The sequence below is a fragment of the Mustela nivalis genome (assembly GCF_964662115.1).
Source record: "Mustela nivalis genome assembly, chromosome: 5".
Lineage (NCBI taxonomy): Eukaryota > Metazoa > Chordata > Mammalia > Carnivora > Mustelidae > Mustela > Mustela nivalis.
The window spans coordinates 133,867,842-133,891,205 of NC_139024.1; the positions used below are offsets into that span (position 1 = coordinate 133,867,842).

At 48.5% G+C, this 23,364-nt stretch overlaps 1 protein-coding gene across 7 annotated transcripts; it reads right to left on the reverse strand.

Moving 5' to 3' along the window:
* Positions 1 to 4,147: 4,147 nt before the first annotated feature.
* GMDS (GDP-mannose 4,6-dehydratase) lies at positions 4,148 to 11,167 on the reverse strand. Of its 7 annotated transcripts, none has more exons than XR_014311870.1 (3): positions 11,148 to 11,167; positions 4,909 to 4,977; positions 4,148 to 4,594 (listed from the first exon to the last, which is right to left on the reverse strand). XR_014311870.1 is itself a non-coding variant. In XM_082730987.1 (3 exons), exons 1-3 carry the CDS (start codon positions 8,473 to 8,475, stop codon positions 4,532 to 4,534), a joined length of 279 nt encoding a protein of 92 aa, XP_082587113.1. In that variant the 5' UTR covers positions 8,476 to 8,490; the 3' UTR covers positions 4,148 to 4,531. The 7 variants fall into 7 exon arrangements, 1 of the variants encoding a protein (XP_082587113.1); XR_014311871.1 differs by lacking the exon at positions 11,148 to 11,167 and adding an exon at positions 5,813 to 5,938; XR_014311872.1 differs by lacking the exon at positions 11,148 to 11,167 and adding an exon at positions 5,680 to 5,702.
* Positions 11,168 to 23,364: the final 12,197 nt, after the last annotated feature.

Genomic DNA, 23,364 nt, shown 5'->3' on the forward strand with positions numbered 1-23,364 from the left:
CAGTGGCGGGGGTTAGGGGAGCCCCGATTTCAGTTGCCTCCCCCAGTTCACCAACCCGCAAGCTCTAGCGCCTTGGGTCTTAGGCTTCCAAACGCCCGTTTCCGCTTGCACACTGGCGCATTAGCGAAGCCAGGGCCGCGACAAGGAGGGTGTTCTTAAAGACAGCTCTCCAGCACCTCCTCAGCTCCCACCCGTGTTCGCGAGGTGGGGAGCACAAGGCCGCGAACCCCGGGACAAGTGCGCGGGGCCGAGCCCACTGGGGTCTGGGCGGAGGAAGCTAAGCCGGCGCATGCGCACGCGCGCGGCGCAGTTCGGTCCCGCAGTCCGCCACCCCAGCAACCACCTTCCCCGAGTCCCCGCGGAAGCTTGGAGGTCCGGAGTTGAGCCGCGCGGGTGGTTGCAGAGCTAGTGAGCCGAGTACGCAGGCCAGCCTAGGCCTGAGCAACCGCCGTCTGGACCCTTTAGTACCTGGCATAGTGGGTGCGCTCAGAGACGGGCACATGGCCCTGAATTCAGAGATCAAAAGGGCAGCTGAGACGGGGCGTCCGCTGTGTGTGATCCCTGACCCTGGAGGAAGGGCGGGAGCTGGGGAGTAGGCGGTGGGGCTGGGGTCAGGCTGCGGTCGTCGCCCTTGCAGCAGAGAGAGACACTCTGGCTGAGGAAACGGGTGAGGGTGGGGGTGGGGCCATGCCGTCGTATTCGTAACGGAGGCCTTGGAAAGGTCTCTGGAGACAGAGCGCACTACGGGAGGGCCAGGCGGTGGTGAGGGTGAGCCCCAGGCGGCCGGCGGGAAGCACCGTGGGTCGGGCCTGGGGGCGGCAGAGGCAACCTCACAGGCCGGGGAAAGCGACGTGACTAGAGACCCAGTGACAAGTAATAACCCTGATGGCACAGCCCCTGAAAATGTGCTCGACGCTTCGGGGTTTTCGCGGGGCAGAGAGCGAGGTTGGGAGGTCGCTGGGAGCCCTGGCCTGGGGCGTGCTTGGGGTAGGGCAGCAGCGCCCCCTGCGTCTCCCTGAAGAAATCAGGCCCAGACCCGGGGAGCTCCAAAAGGAAGCCGTGGATGGTGGGAAAACCCCGACTGCGGAGGGTGGGCCAGCACCCAGAGCAGCTTTGTGTCGCAGTTGTCCCTCCCGTTTGTGAAGCTTCGCGGCACCATCAGTTATTAAAGCCCACGATTTTTGGAGAGGTGTAGGTGGGTGATGGGACATGTTGATCTGTTTGTAAGATACGCGCGCGCGCGCGCGCTCACGATCTTTTTGTAAAACCCGGGTGGGAGTTCTCCGCACCCCTTTCTCGCATACCATACACAGATCGATCGCGCAAGGCTGCGGCACAGGTTGTGAAAAATAGATGACGCGTGGGCTTGGATTTATGGGGATCCATGCTAAAACTGAGAGTACCCGGTTGAAATTCCCAAATACAAACAAGGTGCCTGGGACGCTTTCTTGGGGGTTAGAAAGTCATTTGTAAACTGCGTTTAAGGTTATTTGAAATGAAAATTTCCAGCTGGGACCTTTAAGAACACAAGGCAAGTTTCATTTGCCAGCAGTCGACCAACCGGCGATCTGGGGTTCTATGGAATTTTGGTGGTTGGTGTTGGTAAGGCGATTAAAAACCAGGAGGAGCCTGATGCATTTTTGCACTGGTTTACTGGCGCACAATGGTAGACCTGAAATCCAGTTCCTGAGGAGCCATCTTGAGGGGAACTTTATCTTCCCTAGCATTTCCGCACTTCCGTTAAAGGTCCCACAGCCGGCACTGCACGCCTTCACCCCTAAACAGCTGGAGGGGTGTGTCAGGTTTATTTCGCGGGGCCTAGCTGCCTCCTAATTCCTTAAAGACAAAGGGCAGGTGACACAGCCCAGAAGACGGTCTGGCAGGCTGGTCTGATGGAAAGGGAGGGAGGTCCTGGGTGGCCCAGGTATCCATATATCTTGTTGTCATCTGGGGCACAAATGTGGGGTTTGACTGCTTGGGTATTATGTTTGAATGTACAGAAAGTTTGACTTTCTTAGTTTTCACTAAAAGATAAAAAATCAAGGTGGAAGATATTTTATCATAATTAGTCTGAATAACCAAAGCTGGCAGAGCAGGAAAAAGGGGAGAAAAAGAAGTTCAGTGAAATTGAGTTGAGATTTAAGATGGAAGACACTTTTTAATAATTGTCTTGAAGGATGTCCAAGTGAAATTCAGAGCACAGAAAGAACAGAGATACTCAGGCAAATCTGTTCTCTTGTTCAACCTTTAAACAGTGGGAGACCAGGAAGCCAAATGAGCCAACCCCCTCTCCCCAGTTGAAGATTCCGGAATACAGAGAAGATGCAACCAAAAATACTTTTGCATCCTTCAGAAACTGATGCTCCAGGCCATTTGAGAAGAATAATTTAACATTATAACTCTACATCAGTCCCATTAAACCCCTGCCTAGAATCTCTCGTGATCCTTTTTAAGGAGCTTAGTACAGTTTGGGGATAACAAGCCTCAAAACACTGAAGTGCATAGGGCCACTGCAAGCATAGAATGGCCTCTGTGCCTGGGTGTGGGATGAGGTGAAGGTTCAGGGGGTCACAGGAGAAGAGGAGAGGTGCCTGTCCATCAGGGTCAAGGCTAAGGGGAATGTGTGTTAGTATGTTTATTTGTGAGATTTGTAAGGGTATGTGTGTGGCTGTGTGTTGGTGATAGCAGGTTCGTGAATTGTGTTTTCAAGACTTTGTGAATCAATGTGTGTTTGTGAGACTGTTTTGTGTGACAGTGCGTGCGCTAGCGTGTTGTAGGTGTGTATCTGTATTTGTGTGCATGTGCCTGTTTAGATGTGTATATCTGGATGTGTGGCAATGTGTATGACTCTGTACTTGTGAGTGCGAGTGTGCCCACCAGCCCTCTAAGTCCTGGAGCCCGGCTTTCCAGAGCCATCTGTTTCCAATTAGCAGCATCCCGATTGGGAGAAGGCCTGTCCTGGGGCAGCTTCTGAGAACCGGGTGGGCCACCTCAAGCCGCCCAAGTTCTGCTCCATCGAAGCTGAGGCTGCCCCTGGCCAGCATACTCTTGTAGCAACTCAGGCAGCCACACAAAGAGCCCTCTTTCCTGCCGCCAGCCGTTGGAGCCTGGGTCCTCCCCCAGATCATAAACCTGCCGGTGAAGACATTCACAAATAGTTCACCCGCATTCACACGAGCATGTGCAAAGGCTGGAATTCCATTCGCTATAAAGTTTTATTTTATTTTCCTTGGAGAGGGAGGGAGGGGGGAAAGAAGAGTCCTGACCTAATTTATTCTAGGCAAAATATTGTATTTCATGCAGAAGTATACACCTGTACACAAATCTTTGCCTGCTGCTTGTGGGTTCCATACATTTGTGTGTCCACCTGCCTTAGCCTGCCTTAATACACTTAGTACAGCCATGAGTTTATGACTCAGGAGCACATGCCTGTGGTGAAGACTGGGCCTTCTAAATGATGCGCTCAGTGAAAAATGGATCCAGCGATCTTAGGCCTAGGTTAAACCTCTTTATTATAATTTTTAATTAACACTGATATAGTTCAACTCTACAATGTCTGACATATATTAAGCACTTCATATAAATTGGTTAAATGATTAAATCAAAATTAGATATTTTTAAAAGTGATCTAGCACTGAGAAGTGGTTGGAAGTAAGTATTGTGTGAAAGATTCTAGACCACAAGGAAAGGCATGGGCTCAGAGACCTCTGGGTAACTCAGGGGCTTTGGCATGGAATGTTCCAACAATATTTACTTACCTTCAAGTTTCTTCTTCTGGCCCCCCTCTTTTTCTCAAGACTTCTTTTGAGATGGTGGGAGCCCCGTGGGTTCTAATTATAGTCAGCAGAGACCGGAGGGGGTGTGAATGCCTCCTTTCTTCAGGAACTGGGTTTCCAGATCCGCTGGATAGAGTGGCTTATTGTCACCAAAAGGGGGAAAGAAATGTCCCAGGCAGGGACTTAGGAGAAGGCTCAGGCAAAAGGCAGGCTCAGGCGCAGCAGGGGTCTACCCGCAGGGGCTCTCTCAAAAGGGAGGGAGGCCTAAAGGAATCTATTTCACTCCAAGGCAAAAATTTGGGTATTTTTGTTTGGGGGCTCTTATAGCTGCTTTTATACCTCGGGAAAAACACCGACATCGACTCTGCTAATGCTAGTTCATAGAAAGGCCATTTTTAATAAGAAAAGATGAAAACAATTTGAAAGCCCCACAATTTCAGTTGTCTAATGACATAATTTCAAGTACAGTGAACGTGTGATTAAAACATCTTGTTGATTTCACAAAACCATTCAGAAGAGGCCTCGACAAAAGGAAATTGGGCCGAACCCCGAAGTGCCACGTCCCGGCTGCTACAAACCTCTGCGGCCCGGGATCCTAACGGCGGGGACAAGGCGCAGTGGCCGCGAGGGTCAGCAGGGAACCCGCGGGATTCTCGCGCCCCTCCCGGGTTCACACCTGCGGCCCCGCACCAGCTGATTCCAAGCGGGGACCCACCACAGGCCGGCAGGGGCGGCGCGGGCGTCCGCGGCCGCGCTCAGGCGTTGGGGTTGTTTCTCATGAGCTCCACGTCGGCGTCCACCATCTCCCTCACCAGCTCCTGGGACCCGAGACACAGAGGGTGGGCGGTGAGGGAGGAGTTTCTGCCACTCTCTCCGGGTGACACCCCCACCCCCTGTGGCGCGCCCAGAGAGGCCTCCGCCACCCTCCCTCCACCCTACCCGCCTCCACCCGCCCCCTTTTCTAGCCCTCCAGGCCTGGGGCACCTCGGGCGCCAAGCGGGCTCGGAGCGCTGCTGCTCCGGGCGCCTCGCTGCCTCGCCCGGCGGGCCGCCCCTCCCGCTGGGCCCGCTTCGGCCCAGCCCGGCAGCGAGCGGGCCAGCGGAGTCCACCACCCGTAAAGAAAGGCACTTACATCAAAAGCGACCCGGGGTTTCCAGCTCAGCTTCTGTTTCGCTTTGGTGCAATCTCCTTGCAGAAAGTCCTGCGGGGGGAGGGAAAGATAAAGCTGACGTGGGTCGGGGGCGGCCGGGGCCCGAGTCGCAGGGAGCCCCCCACCCTCCCGCTGCTGTCAGTGGGCGAACTCTTGAGGCACAGGTCTCCCCGTTTCCCTCTTTTCGGTCCCCGCCGGGCACGCTCAGTGCAGCTCCCCAGCCGTAAATCTTGCGAAGGTCGCGTTTAAGAATGCGCCGCACAGAACCGTGAGGATCGTGACAGCGGTGCCGTCCCCAGCTCACAGCCACCTCCTCCTGTCCACCCCTCCCCTCCGACGCGTCCCATGGACGCTTAATGACTTTTTTTTTAACATTAAGTTGTCAGGGACGCTACTGTGAGAACTGTTTCGAATTACTGCACTTCTCAGGCAAGGAGAGGAGTAAATGAGCAGACGCCCCCGGTCGCCCCCGCGCGCCGCGCCGCCGCCGCTTTCCTCTCCCACCGCAGGGCGGGCGGCCCGGGGCCCGACGCCGCTGCGCTCCGACTCTCCCCCAGGCTCCGCGGCGCGGGGGTGCCGGCCCGCAGCGGGCAGGCGCGCAGGGCTGGCTGACCCGGCCCTCCGCGGCGGGGAGCTGGGTGCCCCCTAACGGAGCCTGGGCTAACTCTGGGCCCGCAGAGCAGTTCTTTCCGGGCTTGGCTTAGAGCTTCCCCGACCCGCGGGCGGTTCACAACTGCCGTCCAGCACACGCACAGGCGCAGAAAACGAAACTGAAGCTTCACAAAGGGATCCTCGCCCTTTCTGTCCAGGGGCACGATACACCGTATTTTCCATTCTGTTCTGTTCTATCCACTTCCTTAGAAAATAGTGATCTCGGCCCACTTACTTCATTCACCTCAAGATCCACTAATCCGTTGCAACTAGCAGTTTGAAAATACGGCTCCAGAGAGCAAGCACCCTGCGGCTTCTTCAGCTCGGTAGCACTCAGTCTTCTGCCCAGTGTTCCCTAACTACTCTGATGGAAGATCAAGTTAATTTTTAAACGAACCTCCAGCTCCTGTTCAGGAAGCTCAAGCTGTCATTTGCTTGATCCTTGACTTTCTCATCCTATCTGACAGGGCCTTTGTCTATATGTATGTATGTATATGTATGTATGTATGTGTATATGTGTGTGTGTGTGTGTGTGTGTGTGTGTGTGTGTGTGTATGTGTGTGTATAGCCAATGACTCAGGTAGAGTCTGCCCTGCTCAGCTGGGCAGGCATGGAACCGCTTTTAGGAGAGTTTCCATCCATTTCAGAGACTTCCTTAAGAAGGAAACTGTCTAAAAGAAAAGCTACAGGAGAACATTAATCCTGCACCTCAGCCCTCACTCACCCATTTCTTATTACAGGTCGCTGAAGACTGATTTAGAAGAAAATTGGGATGAGAATTTCAGGATGACTTGAAAAAAAGAAAGGGAGGGAGGAAAGGAGGGAGAGAGGGAGGAAGGAAAGAAAAAAGGAAGGAAAAAAAGGAAAGACACATAACTTTGAAGCAGACCATTTGGGGGGGTGAGATAAACATTTAGCTTTTCCCTGTAGGAATGTATTCATCAAATAGTACACAAGCTGAGTCCTTACAACGGAAGGATGTGAAGGCAGTAGGACAGCTAGCCCAAGTACCCCATCGAGAAGCTATTCTAGTTACACACCATATTAAGGAATGACCTAAAACCGGTTACATCGAGCGAAAGGAACAGATAATGAAACTACATCGAAGCCTGCCCCAGGGATTTTCTTCGGATTCCCTGAAAGGTGGCAGGCATACGGCATTTATGCTGGGAAAGGCCACCAGGGGCTGGGCAGGACCTGGGTGCCCACCTTCACTGCTAAGACTTCCATATCAAAGGGTGTCTGGGTGCTACTTCTTCTCACTGTCACTTCCTGAGGTTCCAGTTACCCACGCTCAGCTGGGTTCGGAGCAGGCAACCAGTCAGAAGGTCAGCAGTAGCCTAACCCTATGCCTGCCTCACGCACCTCCCTCCCTCTCGTCACTAGGTATTTTGTCATCTCACATCACCACAAGAAAAAGGGTAAGTACAGTATAGTAAGATATTTTGAGAGAGCGACACCAATTCACATAACTTTTATTATGGCATACGGTTATAATTGTTCCATTTTATTATTAGTCATTGTTGTTCATCTCTTATGTGCCCAATTTATGAATTAAACTTTATCACAGGCATGTAGTATAGGAAGAGCCATAGTGTATATAGGGTTGGGTGCTATCCTAGTTTCAGACATCCACTGGAGGTGGGGCTTGGGATGGACCCACCTCGAATCGAGGGGGCTCCTGTACTGTATGCTTGGAGTCATTCCCTAGGAGAGTACAGTCAATGGCCCTCATTCTCCATCATCCATAATTACTTTTTAGGCTTGAGTAAATCAAACTCCCAAAGGCTTTGCATTTCACAATATACTGAAGTATTGATTTCCTCTCCAGGGTGTTAATAATAGTAAAACAAGTTATTTCTGCTGCTCCAAACAGTCCATATGCAGGTTCTTCAGGAAAAGTAGGATACAAAAATTAATAAGTAGCAATTAACTTTGCATGGAGCTGGATATAGAAGTGGAAAAACAAATTCATTTACTTCTCTTTCCTTTCCCTAAATAAACTTGTATATACTTCCACAATACTTCTCTATTTTACTATAAGAGTCACACAGAGATACTCATTCTTCTTCCCCGGAGAGCTGTGCAATGTGGCATCATGAAGCAACACAGCCCTCCCCCAATTCCATAGCAGTTGCACAGCTCAAAGAAACATGGTTATTGTTTAATCATACAACACTTGCTGTAAATCAACCAGCATTGCATAGGATGCAATTCATGGCTCTGAACTTACAGTTAGCAAAACCCTAAAACCCAGTTTGGCTTCAAGTGATCTCAGTAGGCTTGGGAAAGGGAGCTTTGTATTGTAATTATGTTTCCTGTATTTTTCTACAAGTAGCTCATAATATAAAAACAACTAGGGAACTACAATTAAGGAAAAAGAAAAATGGTTTTCAAAAGCTTCGAAACAGACCTTGCTACCATACACTGTAAAAGTATTTCATTGAAACCAGAGACGCACCCAGTTAAACTTCCCAATTTAGTTTTGAGCCCAACTCCTACATTCCAGTCTAGCAGCTTACTTTAACCTTCTGCCAAGGCTCTGTCTCCCTGAAATTTAATTAGACCAAGAGACCTTGTGAAGGAAAAGGATGAGGTTCCATCAAAACAAAGCAGCAGCTCTCTACGCCAGCTGCTACTGAGCTAACATCGAGACTAGTCCGTGTGCCTGTGCTCCAGTCAACTTCAAGGGAAAGATTAGGGACATCCCCCCTTATTTTACACTTTGCTTCTCCTGAAGGACTTTCTTACTTCTTTCTGTCGTGTCCTTTTGAGGAAAGAGACAGTAAATTGTTCAGGCTGCAGGGTTTGGGGACACAGGACCGACGAACTTCCAGGGTGGTGTGGGGAAAGTGTGGCACGGGAGTACACAGGACTCTGGAATGACAGCACGGACATAGGAACACTTCTTTAAATAAAGCTTCCGCCAGCATGAAGAGAAAAGGGACTGTGGAAGCTAGATTCTTACAAGGACATCAGGAATTAACTGCTCGGCTCACAGGACTGTGTGGAGCAATGGAGGGGGGCAGATAAGGTCACAATATAGTTTCCTTTTACATTTCACAAACCCTTTCCACTAGGGTGTGATCAGCTCCCAAGGACGAGAGAGAAGAATGATTCATCTATTTTGTTCTTTTCTTCTTTTTTTGACAGTTCAGTTCCTTCTTTATTTATAGGCTCGAAGTCATAGTGTGACAACAGGAGCAAGAACTGATTAAAGAGAAGATTTTATGTTAAGTTTCCAAAATGGACTTTGTGCACTGGGTGGTCTGGAACTTTTCTTTAAAAAAAGAGACAATAAAGCTCTGGGAAAAATTTAAAGCATTTCTATGTGAATATGACATTTCCTGAACTCTGGCTTCTGGTGTCTTCACTGTTTCCATTGCTATTCCTTAGGTGAGCTATACAGTTTCAACATGTGATTTATTATTGTCAAATTCAATTAGGTTTAGCTGAGTATTTTACAGCAGCAAAACAGCATGAGCAAAGAGAACGTGCATGTCCAGATGCCTGGAGCCCCCTTAATTTTTCTCGGACTCCCTGACTACCGTTGACTCGTCAGACCTTTCGGAGCTGTCCTCTGACAGTGGCTCTGTCTAGGCATAAACCTGACAGGCCCAATGCCAATGGCCCGAGTTGCAAACAGCAGCACGGTAGGAGGGCATGTTTTGCTGCAGCAATTTTTCAGGCTTTCCTGGCTTATGTTCTTGTTATAGTGAACTGATAAAGGGCCAGACCAAATCCTGGAAAAGTCATTAAGCCAGTTCCTGAGCCCACAGTAGTTAACATAAAATCCAGAAAAGTAGAGACCATGCTGTGCCATTATCTTCTACTATAACTATAGTTCCCTTTCCTCAAATCTCCTGGGTGCCTTTTTTAAAATCTTGATCAAGATAACAACACATCTTTAAATTACACTGCTTAGTTTTCTTTCCTCTCACTCCCTGCAATCTTTTTTTAATTTTGATCATTATTTAACACATTAAATGCCTTTAACACCCACCCATCTTCCCTAAAATCTCTGTGGGGAATGCTATTAAATAGATTGATCACACAGGATAATTTTTCAAAGTTCACAGAGTCATGTTCTTTCTCTCCCCCTTTTCACTGTGGTTGCATTGGGAAAATTTTAATATTTATTTCAAATTATGTGTTGGATACCATGTTTCTCAACAGGTCAGCTGTAAGGTTTGCAAAGGACATCTGTTTAGGTGGAGAAACATTTTGAAAGTGTGAGCTCTTTTGGCAGGATGTTGTTAAATTTCTAATGTGCATATTGAAATAAACTGACTCTTGAGTGCTATAAATAAGGAGAAGATGTATGGACAGGGGATGTTAATAAGGAAAACTAAGACGGGTGAAAGCCCTGGTTAGACGTCTTCAAGAATTTAAAATATGGAAATGTGAGTAACACTGGGTATTCATTTCTTTCCTTCTACTTTTCAAAAAAAAAAAAAAAAGCAAAATTGAGGAATAGCTCAGGTTCCAAGGGAATAAAAGAATGAAACAAATTTGGTTCTTGATCTAACTTTATGCTAATGTGGAGTGAGCAGGAAAACTTTACTCTTGGGGGAAAGGCTTCTTTTTAGAAAGAAATACTAAAAGCAAAACAAAACAAAACAAACTTCAGTAAAATGGAAAAAGCTTTAAAGTTGCACAGAATATCCCAGTTAAGATTCAAGACGAGCAGCTGGGAGTCGGTAAGAATGGGGGAAAAAAAAGAAACCAAAGAGTTCCCCCAGAAAGTTCGCAATATAGTATGTCTCTTACCAGGCAGTTTAAACTCTTACGTGCTCACAAATATATCATTTGATTGAAACCCTTCCGGACAGGGAATGAATCTCACAGCAGTAAGAAAGGCAACGGCCTTAATAACGGTAACAAACGTTTCCCCCTCTCTTCCCTTTTACTGCTGTATATCAGCACAAATTGAAGTTGAAGCCAGGCCTCTCCTTTAATGACAAGGGGTGATAAGAGACAAGAAGAAAACAGCAGGCTGTCTCGTCTGCTCAGGAAGCTGGACTCAGTGGGACTGTCCATCAGCAGGGGCTGACAGAATGCCGTCAGACCCCAAACAATGCTCGGGCTCAACCTCAGGGAAATTGAGTCAGTCAGCACCGGCTCCGACAGGCGTACTGACAGTAGAGATAAAGTGGCAAAGGGAGCAAAACAGTGTGAGCAGGCCCTGCATTGTGTCCCTGTCCTCAGTTACCCGGGTGGAGGCTGCTGGGAGGCACTTGGCACAGGGTGACACATATGTACCCTAGACTGAAAGCCTGGCAGAGCCCTCACATCATCACCGCTGTCACCCCCACTGGTGGCCTGGCATGTGAGCCCTGCCTGTTACTTATGGCTCAGGCTGTATACTTCAGTGACCTCCTGCTTGGTGCCTGAGGGCGTCTCTAGGATCCTGTGACCCCTCATTGATCCCATTTTTCTGGGTTGGGGGCCACTTAGTTTCAATGGATAGCATTTGTCATTCGGAATCAGGAGCTATCAGGAGCTACTAAGCAAGGGAAAGAAATAGATCTGTCCACGGGTATGTCCCAGACACTACTGGAAAAGCATACCGAGCATGGCAGAGCTCTCGTGGAAAGTAAATGAGAACATTGTCTTCCTTTGGTGTCCACTTGTATGTCAGTACGGCCTAAGGTGGTAAAAAGTATTCACTGTATTAAGAGAGAATCCAACTAATGGCATTCATAGTGCAGCCGACATATAGACATGTCTTTTCTACGTGTACTCTAAAAATATGGTTAGCATAAAAAGAGAAATGTCATTAGGCAAAAAGGGTTCTAGAAGACACACTGACAACACAATCGTGTGCAGGAAATACAGGACTTAAACACACCAATTTTTAAAATAGTTTTAAAAAATGCTGTGGAGGAAGTCCCTTAAGGCAGACAGGCTTGAGACATGTAGAGACGAGGACAGTGGTCCTCTATCCTTCATGGAACAGACACACAGCTCCATACAGTTCATGCCACGCTGAGGCCCGGCTTCTCCTGCCGCAGGAGGGGAGCAGGGTGCCCTTTCAGCACGGTCCCAACAACTGTCTGGCCATCTGCACCCTCCGGCACCAGGGGCCTGTGCGGCCTGTCCTGTTCCGTCAGGCTTTGAGTGAGCTGAGCAAAGGAAAGTATTTTTTAGAAGCTGTGCCTTATAGCTGTGGGGGAGCTGTCTACTCATGAGTCGGTTGCTTTAAATAAAACCAGTGGTACAATTGGGGAATGCAGTCTTGCATCACACACATTGATGAGGCCCTATGGCTTTTTGTATCTGTTCTGCACCTATACTTGTAATCTCAGAGTTAATTTTTGCTGTTGCTGTTAGCTTTATGTCTTGATCCCCAGTGCTTACAGGAGTATCAAGCTAGGGAAAGCTAGATTAAGTACTGTAACTGGAGCCCTCTTGGTTCTGATTTCTTCACTGATCTTCACTCTAAGCAGCTGATGGGGGGGGGGTGGGGGCGCTGACTCACAGTTGTGATGCAGAGCCGCTTAATGAAAGGGAGATAAGATTGTTAGTGACCTCAGCATTCCAGGCTTCAAAGCCAGCACCATCTTCGCTGGAAATTACTGGTTGCTCTTAATAACTGGATCTTGGGTGTGAAGATTTACCCATGCTGGTAGGAGGTGACACAAACCCCGAGGAAAGGAGATAAAGCACCTTTAAGCGGACCGATTAAAGACTGTGGTGACCTAATTGGCAAGTGGCACTCTGGAGCACGAGAAGCAGGCGGCCTTGCTTTTGCCATTTAGTACTTTTTACCCTCAAAGCACTTTACACACATCAGCTAATTAAATCTCCAGACAATCACATTCAAAATGCAACTCAAGAGATCTTATATCTGTTTCAGGTGGCTGTTTGCTAGCGATGAAAGCACCATACCAAGTATCAGTGGGGATTAAAGCCCAGCTCTGTCCCACGGCTTATCTTCAGCCTGCCTGTGGCTAGGAGACACCTTGCCCCTCGAGGAAGGCCGACTAGGGCCACAGGAGACCCCTGATAGCACCAGGGGAAGGTGATTTTCCATCAGCTTGTTGCCTTTCAGTGTAATAGGAAATACGCCCCACCCCATAGAAAGGGCTCTGCCTTCTCTCTGAATAATAGTGCCAAAGAATATGGCCAGTAATACGAATGCCTCCATAATATAGATTTTTTTCCTTTGGGGTTTTTCTCAATTTATATTGTACCACACACCACTCACATTCAAGAAACTCCCTTCAGTAATCTTTCCTTCCCTCTTTCAATTCATCCATCCATCCATCCATTCATCCTTCTCCCAACCAAAATAAAAATTATATGACAGAGTCATTCAAATGTATACCCCTAGATTCCTTCCAACAGTCATTCCCTCAGTAACTTGTTAAGAAACTCTAGGACTAACCAGGCAGCTCACTACATCCAAATTCTTGTTTTTCCATTGTTTCTCTGAGGACTTTCATATTTGAGGAGAAATTAAGACAACTACGAGGACCTTTGTTAGTAAGGGTTTTGAGAGACATTAGGGGAAAAAAGTATATTAAGACAGATATTTTATTTACCCTTCTATGATTTTTATCTATCCATTCGTTTGGTTTCCTATTATCATGGTTAGTAGAGAGCTTACTAGGCTGCTGCATATGTAACCTGGCAGTCTTTCTTATGTATATTTATAAGAGGAACAGAATCCTGTATCTGAACATGTGTATAGAGACATTTAAACAAATAACTTGATTTAATGTCACAAAGCCATCTAGTGGTAGGGTTCTGGACAAAAAGCCAGGATTTCTGATTCTTAGTCCAGCACTCACAATGCTCAGTAGGACAAACTCTCCCTAAAAGTACCATGAGCAATATACTTTATGCTGCATTAATTGAGTGGCACAAAGGTCTCTAAAGAATAAATACTGTATCAACATATGGAAATATCAACCTACTCCAGAGCTGGATGAAAGAGATGAATGGAGAAGAGTCGATACAATATGATTCAATGCGTATGACATTCCGGTATCAGCATTCTAATCGATGGTGATAGATATTAGATAGTGGTTACAGGGGAAAGAGGATCAACAGGGAAGGTGTGGGAAGAAACTCTTGGGTGATCTTCTCTGTATGATAGGAGCAGAGCAAACATGAGTGCATCTATTTGTCAAAGTGGACCAAAATATATAGTGAAGTGCATGTCACTGTATATAACTTAGGTCTCATGAACAAAGGATTCTTTGGCACCACCACCAACACAGAGATATCAAGGGACAGAACCTGGCTTGGTATCATGGCTTAACCCCATAGCTGTGTGACCTTGGAGGGCAAGTTTCTCAGTGTTTCTGAGCCTCAGATTTTAAACCAGGTGTAAAATAGGGAAAGCATCACCTATCTTGAAGGATTGTGAGAATTCAAGATGACATATGGAATGTAGCTAGTACTATTTCTAATTTATTTAACACTGTTAGGGCTAATATTGTTGCTTTTATCACTAAGGTATAGGGAAAGCTATCCTTTTAATTTCTTATAGTAACATCATGGATGAAAATGTAATCTTTTTAAGAAGATTTGATTAAGGGTGCTTGAGTGGCTCAGTGGGTTAAAGCCTCTGCCTTCGGCTAATGTCATGATCCTAGGGTCCTGGGATCAGGCCCCGAATCGGGAATCTCTGCTCAGCAGGGAGCCTGCTTCCCTTCCTCTCTCTCTGCCTGCCTCTCTGCCTGCTTGTGATCTCTGTCTGTCAAATAAATAAATAAAATCTTTTTAAAAAATCTGATTAATTAATTAATTAATTAAGAGCACATTGGGGGAGGGGTAGAGGGAGAAGGACAGAGAATCTCAAGCAGCCCCTGTGCTGTGTAGAGCCGAAAGCAGCGTTCGATCTCATGACTCTGAGCCAAAATCAAGAGTCTGATGTTCAACTGACTGATCTACCCAGGCGGCTCAAAAATGTAATTTTTTCAAGTGGGTTGTCTTATAGTGTTTCTTTCATGCTTTCATGTTACTTCAACCTTGCATGTAATCCGACTTCTATTTTTAGATCATTTTTTGAATAATTGTAACCAGAGTATGCAGGATTTTGTATTCTACTTTTCCCTAATTATTATAAATGTTTCATATGCTCTTGATTGTTTCTTGCCAAATGTTTACAGTATTAGAGCTGGGACGTAGCTGTGGACAAGACAAGGCCCTTGCCATGAGCTTATGTTCCAGTCAGGGTAGACAGTCCAGAGTACAGGAGATGTGAGTAAGACCATGTCCGCTACTGAGAGTGTTCGACGAAGACTGAAGAGGAAGCCAGCTGGATAAAGAGTGGGAAGGCTGGCTGGAGAAGGCCTTCCCAAATAGGTGACATGTGATCCAAGATTTGAATGACAAGAAAAAGCCAGTCCCATTAAGTCCTGAGGTAGCTGGGTCTCCCGGGGACACCACAGGTACATGGACGGTAGGGAGCAACACCCCTGGTCTGAGGGGCAGAGAGAAGGCCACTGAGTCTGGACAAATTGAATGAAGGGAATCAGAGCCCAAAAAGAATTTGGAGAGGTAAAAAAAAAAAAAGGCCAGACCATGCCTGGCCTGCTGGCTAATTCCTCCCATGGGGCCCAGGCCTCTCCCAGCAAAGCCATGTTTTTGCAAGACTTGACTCTCTAGTGTCTGCATCTGGTCGGCCACAATCATATAGCTGGCTAACTCAACTAGTTCAGAAGTCTGATTTTCAGATGCCAGTGTAATTTTTCCAAGTGAGCAAGGGACATTTAGCTAAATGTTTAAAAGGGTGGCTAAGGGACTTTTGCCGGGCATGCTCTAACTCCTTTCCCTCCCTAATGAGCCGCCACTCTTTAATGTGTTTGTGCCACCCAGTCTAGAAACATCTGGCCACTCTTGAAGGGATTAGGTCCAGGCTACTGCAGTTAGGAGTCAGGACTCTGCCCAGCTGGCCCTGTAGGACACAGGGCCCAGGGGACTTCCCGGGGCCAGAGGGCAGGAGCCTGGCCTCCTGTGCGGTAGAAGGGCCAGACCTCTTCTGGCCGAAGGAGGACACGTTTGAGCTCCGGAGGGCGGCGAAGATGGTGCCCCACCCTTCACTTCCTCCTGTGTGAGCAGAATCCTGGTCAGATTTAAACTGTCCCTACCAATTCCCCTTTTTGGAAGGCACCTTCTTTTTCTCCACTCGTTCTCAAGAGAATGGGACACAGACTGAAACATGCTGGAATTTTCAATTTTTTAACCAAAGTCTAAGTACATAAAGGTTCACTCATCTACGTAGAAAGAATTTGGCTTTGCTTTAAAATGCTTAGTCCTGGGGCACCTGGGTGGCTCAGTCTTTAAGTGCCTTAAGTCATGATCCCACGGTCCTGGGATCCAGAGCTACATAGGCTCCCCGCTTGGCGGGAAGCCTGCTTCTCCCTCTCCCACTTCCCCTACTTGTGTTCCCTCTCTTGCTGTGTCTCTCTGTGTCAAATAATAAATAAAATCTTGAAAAAAATAAATAAAATGCATAGTCCTTTATCAGCCAGCTACGCACAATACAGATTTGGATTGTGTTCTGAGCCACTAGAGGCCTCAGGCCCTAGGGGCACATGCCCTGTTGGATGTTTTCACGGGCTCCAGGCTAGGCCGGAGCGGGGCTGCCTCAGGAGGAGAGGCCGCGCGAGAGGGGAGCATGTGAGGCGAGCAGAGAGAAGACTCACCGAAGGACTGGATTTGGAGGAAAGAGGATTTATAGGGAACTCCTAGGATTTTGGCTTGAATGGGGACCTTTCCATCGCTTTCAAAGACATTATATGAATTTACAAATGCTACCAGCAAAGTATGAGTGTAACTTTTTATCACAACACCAGCATTAGATTTTATCTCCTTTTGAAGAAAGCCCTCATTTTCGTGATTATGAAACAGAGACTCTTTGAAAAGATTACTTTTGTAAAATTACCTGTGTTCTCTTATATCATTCCATGGAACACACTGTCTTGTTTTGGATCTTGATTTGATGCCAAAGCCTCTCAGCTGAGGAAGTCTGGTTAACTCGGAGAAAGGAGCTCGGTTTCCACAGGCCCCAGCTGTGTTCGTGTGAAAGGAAGGAGAGGGGAAGGCAGCTCACCTTCTTCCATGACCCCTAGCTAGGGCATAGCTTCAGCTGTGCCTTAGGATGTGTAAGGAAAGGGTTAAGCCAGCCTGTGTCCACTAGGCCCCACCGACATGGTCCGCTTTTAATCTGTGGCTTGTGGCAGGAGGAAGTCCGAGAGGTGGCCTTTCACATGACATCATAAAAGCCTGATTTATCGCCAGCCACCAAACATCTAGAAAATCATAACATCCTTTCAGGAAAATGCAGTGGAAAATAATCAGATTGACTTTGATGAAAGCTTTGGTGGGGGCTCCAAGTGTGACATTCTGCACAGTAACCCTTGGCAGGTGCCCTGTTTGCAGTCTGAGCAGCCTTCATGACAAAGCCCCACGTCTGAGCTGCATGGCTGCCCACAGCGGAGCAGGGATTTCATGTCCACAGATAAAACGAGAGTTTGGTTCGCACTCTGCCATCTTGCCTAAAATAACACCAGAGTGTATGTGAAAATGCTCTGGGAATAACAGCTCTATCCAGATGTGAGGAATTCTCGGTTATGGAAATATCAAGATCCTACTCTTTTACCAAACCTGCAGCCATGGTAGCAATGTCAAATGCTGCTGCTTCCTCTGCTGCTTCTGTTGACTTGCTCTTCTCCCCTTTCCTAAGACCACCTTCAGGACACAACTCTGCAGTCAGAACTTTTTCCTATGTAGTATTTCCAGAGCAGTGTCCCCTGTGGTGTCATTCTTAATATCTAAGGGAGCTAATAAGTGATGATAGAGATGACACACTCCAAAATCAAGGGGTGAATTCCTCAGACCACAAGAAATTGTTCCCAGGAATGTTTACATCTCTGTGCTGTTTCTCCTGCTCAGTAAGTTGACAAAAGCACCAAACAGGAACCTCATTTTCTTTGGTGTGCATGATGTACTCTGCAAATAAACATAGGAAAGAGGGACAAAGATAGAGTACTGGATGGTTCTAGAATTCTGGCCACATCAAGTCTATAAAAGCTCACTGGCATAGAAGGTAGGCCTATCTTTACAGATTGACATCAACACAGAAGGTCCTGGGATTCCTGAGCCTTGGGGAAGAGAGGTGTTCTAAAGATTGGGCTAGGACTGACAAGGGCCTAGTCAGGGTTGAAAGTCTGGCAAAAATGAAGACTGGGACACAGTTCAAAGTTATGTTCACTTTGTTTTACTGCGACACCTCAATTGTGTTGTACGGAGACTTCATAGGATCAAAGACTCAACATCATTACGCAGAGCCCCATGAAGGTTCCCAGAAGGTTGGTGCTTGGTGGAGGGAGGAGCCCCCAGTTTGGAGGAGCTCAGAGCCCGCGCCCCCACACTATCCACCTGAGAATGGGCTTCCTACTGCCGCATCACCCGGCCCTCACCGCCACCACTGTCAATTCCTTCAGTTTGATTTCTGAACTGGAAAGGCCTGCCCAAACCTGATTGTCCCAGGATTTTGTATAGGAACCAGGATGATGTGGGAGCTAGCACAGGGGTGAGGCCTAGCTCTGGTCCGGTCGCCTGAGTTCTTTCACTTGAGCTTTCCTCATCTGTCAATGAGGGAAGGGAGGGACTGGAAGAATTTTCAAGGTCCCTTCTAAGGCCCTGCTTGCTACTGGGCTAGCATAGCTGGTGCCTGCACAGGGCTGCGTTCCTTACATCAACCTTTAGGGATCCTGTGTGGCATCTCCTTGCCTAACGACGGCTCATTGTCTCGCAGAGGCTGCAGCAGAAGCAGTGGCTCTCGAGTTCTGCTCTAGCAGGCCTTGGTCTGGCTTAGCCTCAGCACGGTTCCAGGTATAGCCAGGCAGTGGGGGAGCTGGTGACTCAGTGCACAGTCAGATGGCAGAGGCTTCTGCAGCCCAGTTGCACCTCTGCCCATGGATGCTGTGCCCACAGGGCTGGAAGGCTCCACGCAGAGGGCGCTGGTTCAGAGGCAAGTGACCCGAGGAGGGAGGCAGGATTTTGGGTAGTGGTGTGCTGCACCAGAGGCCCAGAGGGAACTAGGGCTTCAAACACTCCCCAGATAAGCATCCCTGGACATTTGGGGAGCCTCCTACAGAGCCTGCCAGACTGAGTGTTTCAGCTCTCTTGTGGCTGTAAAACACATACTGGCAGTATCTTATTGCCCAGAGCTGTGCGTGTCACTGCGGCGCTCGCACGGTAAATAAATACAGTGAAAGTGGGGGATATACTTCCCACTGATGAAGCTCATCACCAGATGGCCTGCCGTATGGAGTGCCACCAGGTCAGAAAGCCTCTGCTCAGGGGGCTCCTACGTGAGGTGCCCTCTTCAGTGGGTCGGGGGCTGCCCCCACTCCCCAGCCCTGGCCCTTCGGGACTCAGTTGTGGAGGGCCTCTGGCCGCTGTTCACTCAGAATGGCTCTGTGCCCATGACTAGCTTTGGGGTGGGAGACTTGGGGAGATCTCTGAGCCAGCAGTAAAAGCATCTGTTTATTGGGCCCCTTGTCTGAGCTATGCACCAAGAAGCACTTTACATACCTCACACTGTTAAACCTTCTAGCAGTCCTGTGTGCCCCACAGGGAAGGGAGGCTTTGGCAGGCGAAATGACGTGCCCAGTGTCCATTCATGGTAGAGCCTGGATCCAAAGCCCAGTCTCTCAGACTCCAGCCCAGGTAATTAGCCCATTTCTCTAAACTCCCTCCCTTCTTCTCCATTTAGTAAGTGGGCTGACAGCTGATGTGTACAACAATCTGTCAAGTCATGCATTCCCATCGAGCAGATGCCCTTGATGGGGACAAAGTCCCACCCTGGAGAACTTGTTGAAGACATAACAGAAGGGGACTATCCTTGCCTTCCATCGAGGTCCAGAAATACTGAAACTGCTGGTTAGACTGCCTGTGTAGGTTGTACAAAGAGCAGGTACAGAAGTGGAAACCCAAGTCAGAACAAAAAGGGGGCATACCAGCAGATACCACTTTGCCATAAGCACATGGCTCTCAATGGCACCCTGTGAAGGAGTTTAATGCAGCCGTGGAGTTTACAGCAAAAGTGAATTCATTGTTCTTCTTCAGTGGGGGGTGGTGGTGGAAGGTTTTATAAGAGGGTTGAAGATAAACTATTCTGTTTTGGTTCCTATGGTTAATGTCATCTAGAAAACACAACTCTCAGCTAATTAAGCACCATAAGGAATGGTCATGATCATGGACTTTGTAAGCAGCTGAAACATAGACCAGAGGGCAATTTGCCTGTGGAAGGATTCTTTTCAATCTGTCCCCCCCTGCCCCCTGCCACTACTGGGCTGTGAGATTCTCATAGACGTTCCTCAGCAGAACCAGGCTTTGGGGTGGAATCTTCGAGGTACTGTTGGCTTTCTAGGACCACAAGCAACAGTGAGGGACACCTGACATGGGAGTTCTGTGAGTTTGGGAAACTTCCAAATGGACTTTGCTCAGATCTGACCCCCTCGGAATACCCTTTTCTAAAAAAAGACTTCAACTCATAGAATTCACAAGAGTTGTCTGGTCTTATTTATGCCACCACCATGACCGTGACTAACAGAAATACAACTAGTCCTCAGGGTGCATACCTTTTCTGTTTCAGGGTCTGGGTAGTGAAAGAGATCGCTACTGGAGTGGGTCTGGAGAACACGTGTATCTAAAGACTTTATCCAGATGGACTTAGTTCTGGAGTTTGGACAGTGAGAGCTCAGAAAGAGGGAGATGTCTAATTATCACCATCATGATGATAGTAACAACAGTAATATTTATCACAAAACAATAGCTGTGTAGTGCTTTACTATTTGAAAAGCATATTTTGGCTTATTTTATTTTTTTTTTTACATAATTCTGGCAACATTCAGCCATCCACACACTCAGTAGCCATAATCACCTGGCCTTTGAGTGGCTCAAGATCCTGTAGTAAGAGACTAGCGAATTCGTGGCGTATCATCTGGTTTGTGCCACAGCACAGAGTGGGCCAGAGCATGTGAACAGAGAGGAAGCCACATGAGTACAGAGAGGAGGCACAGGGTTGAGACCTGAAGAGGGACAAGAAAGGGGAGGAGAATGAGCATTGTGGTGGCCTTAAATGTGCCCTGGGGTAAGCCTGTCCCTGAGGCACCTGCATAAATCAGTAATGGGAGGACTCGTCTTAACATGGTCCCTTTGGAACCAGGAAGAGCTACCCTCACAAAGGGCCAGAAGAGGGGACTGCAGCCCTTCAGGGACCAAGGCTCTCAGAGATCTTTTCAGAGTAAATGCTCCCTGAGCTGGATCGTGAACCATGAGTGGGACGGAGGACAGCAAAGGGCAAAGGTAAAGACAGTGTAGGTGTCAGATCAGGAGCTGAAGCGCACAAGGGGGTTACAGAACCTTCTGTGACTTGCAGGTTGGGATGGCTGGGGCAGCGTGGTGTGGAATTCCCCCCTCGTGCTGGCTGTGGACCCCAGGTTCACAGTCGGGAGGGCTAGTTTAGCATGACGGGCGGAGCTGGGCCTCAGCGGAATACCAGTACTGACTGTCACTCACTACCCAAGCCTCAGTTTTATAATTTTAAACCTGTTACATTCTATCTGCATGTAATAAAGATCGGAGATACCGTAAGTGCTTAGAACAGTGCCTGATGCTGGGCGGGCTCTCCACAAATGGCGACTACTGTCAGTGTGTAACACGAAGGCTCCATCGGGGCCTAGGGCGTCTAGCAGATGCCTTGGAGGCCACGCCAGGCCTTGGAGCTGGTTCTCCAAAGTGGCTGCCCGGCACTCCGCCGCCGACACCTCATCAGACTGTTAGTTCCCCATAGCCTGTCATTGTCTTGCTTGTCCTCATTTATTTAAACCGTACCCCTGTGAAAACACATGGGACTTGGGGGCAGAGAGACTTAGGCTGACAACCGAGATTCACCAGTCCAAGTGGGGGAAGCAGCTCAAGCTAGGGCCCTGTGGTGATAGGAGCTGGCTGGTCAGAAACCCCCGAGGTGGGGTGAGGTAAGCTGTGAATCCAGGATGTAAGGATGTAAGGATCGATAACTTTGTCAAAAAGATCCCTGGATATATTTCTTCATCTGGGTACTCATCAGACCCTCTGCCTAGGGGTGGCTTCAGGGATCCACTTGACCACCGAGGGGCTGGTGATCAGATTGGAGCCATTTTGGGGCATCTGGGGAAAGGGATGGAGGCCAGAGCAGCACACACAGACTCTGTGAGGAGTTCCGAAGCCCAGAGCCCAAGAGGAATCCCTCGCTCACTCGGGTCCTCTTCTACATGTAGGCACCCTGGAGTTTCTGGAAGAGTAGAGTGAGACCCAATACTGTAAGTTTCTGTGGGATAACCTAAGTCACTGTCACCAAGTTAGCAAAAATAAATGGAGGCCAATTAATAGCACACAGATGGTGCCGCAGGGTTATGGAACAGAGGAGGTCTTTTAGGAGAGAAGATTTACCTTCTCCCTCTCAGAGGAGGGAGACACTTCCCCCATGGTCAGGGCAGCTCACAGCCGTGCCTGACTCGAGCCTGTGGCAGAACCTGAACGGCCACTTTGATCTTTATCGGGTGACTCAGTGCTTCTTGCACCACTATCCCTCTGACTGGAGCCCTGGCAAGGGCGTAGTATCCAAGGAGGCACAGAGGGGAGAGGAGGAAAATACGCATTAGCCATCCTGGCAGATGAGCTCAGGTCTGAAGACTCAGAACATCATGCTTCGGGGGCCTGGTGCTCCCAGCTCATTTCTCCCGAATGGTTTCTCTCTCTGCTACACTCTTCTCTCTCCTTTCCTTCTCAAGGAGCCACTTACAGTAGAGGCTTTTAAATATTGGCCAACCTTCTGTTTAATACTGTATATATGTCGTGGGGGCTCCTTGTACTTCTCTGGCTTACCCTCATGGAGGGGAACTATAAAAGCTCCTAGCAACTCAACACATCTTTTTCCCCAGAATGATGCAAGACACCTTAGAAAGTTCTTTAGCACCCAAAAGAAGGCCCTGACCCCACCTGCCCCTTTGGGATTTCCTGCCCGTTCTTGCTGGTTACCCGCTAAGAAGGGACGCCCCTGGCCCTCTGCACCCCACATTGCTCTCTCCTTTTGTCCAGTGCTCTCTGCGTGGAGGTCATGTTCTGTAGACACCGGCGGACAGTGGCAGGCTGCATTTCTCTGAAATCTGCCTCATTTCAGCTTATTTCCTTGTCATCAGTTCTGTAACTGTTCTGGCCTGTGTGAAATGGTTGGTTCGGTGAGGGGGAGAAAATACATTTCTCCTTTTATACCTTTAAAATACCGCCCTCTCCTCAGGTGAAGGCCAACCTAGCCTCGTGCTCTGGGCTCGAGAACTGGGTTTCCGGTGACCATAATCTCGAGTTATAAATGAAGTCTGTTTATTCATCCTCATGAGTAGAAACACAGTGTAATATCTTGACTTAATAGAACCTGCCTCATGACCTGCAGGTAGTGTCTGTGTGCCAGCTGTGCCAGGCCTGTCAGGACTGGGAGGAGCTGGGGCCCAGCAGGGGCTGTCCCTTGAGTCCTACAGGAAGTCACGGGGCTCAGTGGTGCTCGGGGCAGGATGACTCTGATCCCAGTGCACACCAGGAGCAGCCAGCCAGAAGCATCTCCTTACCTTTGCTCCTCACGTAACACCCCTCCTCACTCGGAGCTTTTCCTTTTCTTTTTGTGATTTAATTTTTTTCCTCTTTTGGAATAGCTGCTTATGGGGGGGACTCCTCAGGGGCTTTCAACCACCGCCTCTGGCCTCTGGCCGTGAAAGAGTGGACACA

Bases quoted from the DNA above. Each gene is read 5' to 3' on its own strand.
- GMDS (XM_082730987.1), bottom strand. From the start codon at position 8,475: ATGTCCGTGCTGTCATTCCAGAGTCCTGTGTACTCCCGTGCCACACTT. The intron at 4,978-8,328 runs GTAAGAAAGTCC...CTCCCCCCGCAG, and splicing joins AAAGGACACGACAGAAAGAA to GACTTTCTGCAAGGAGATTG. The intron at 4,595-4,908 runs GTAAGTGCCTTT...CTCGGGTCCCAG, and splicing joins AACCCCGGGTCGCTTTTGAT to GAGCTGGTGAGGGAGATGGT.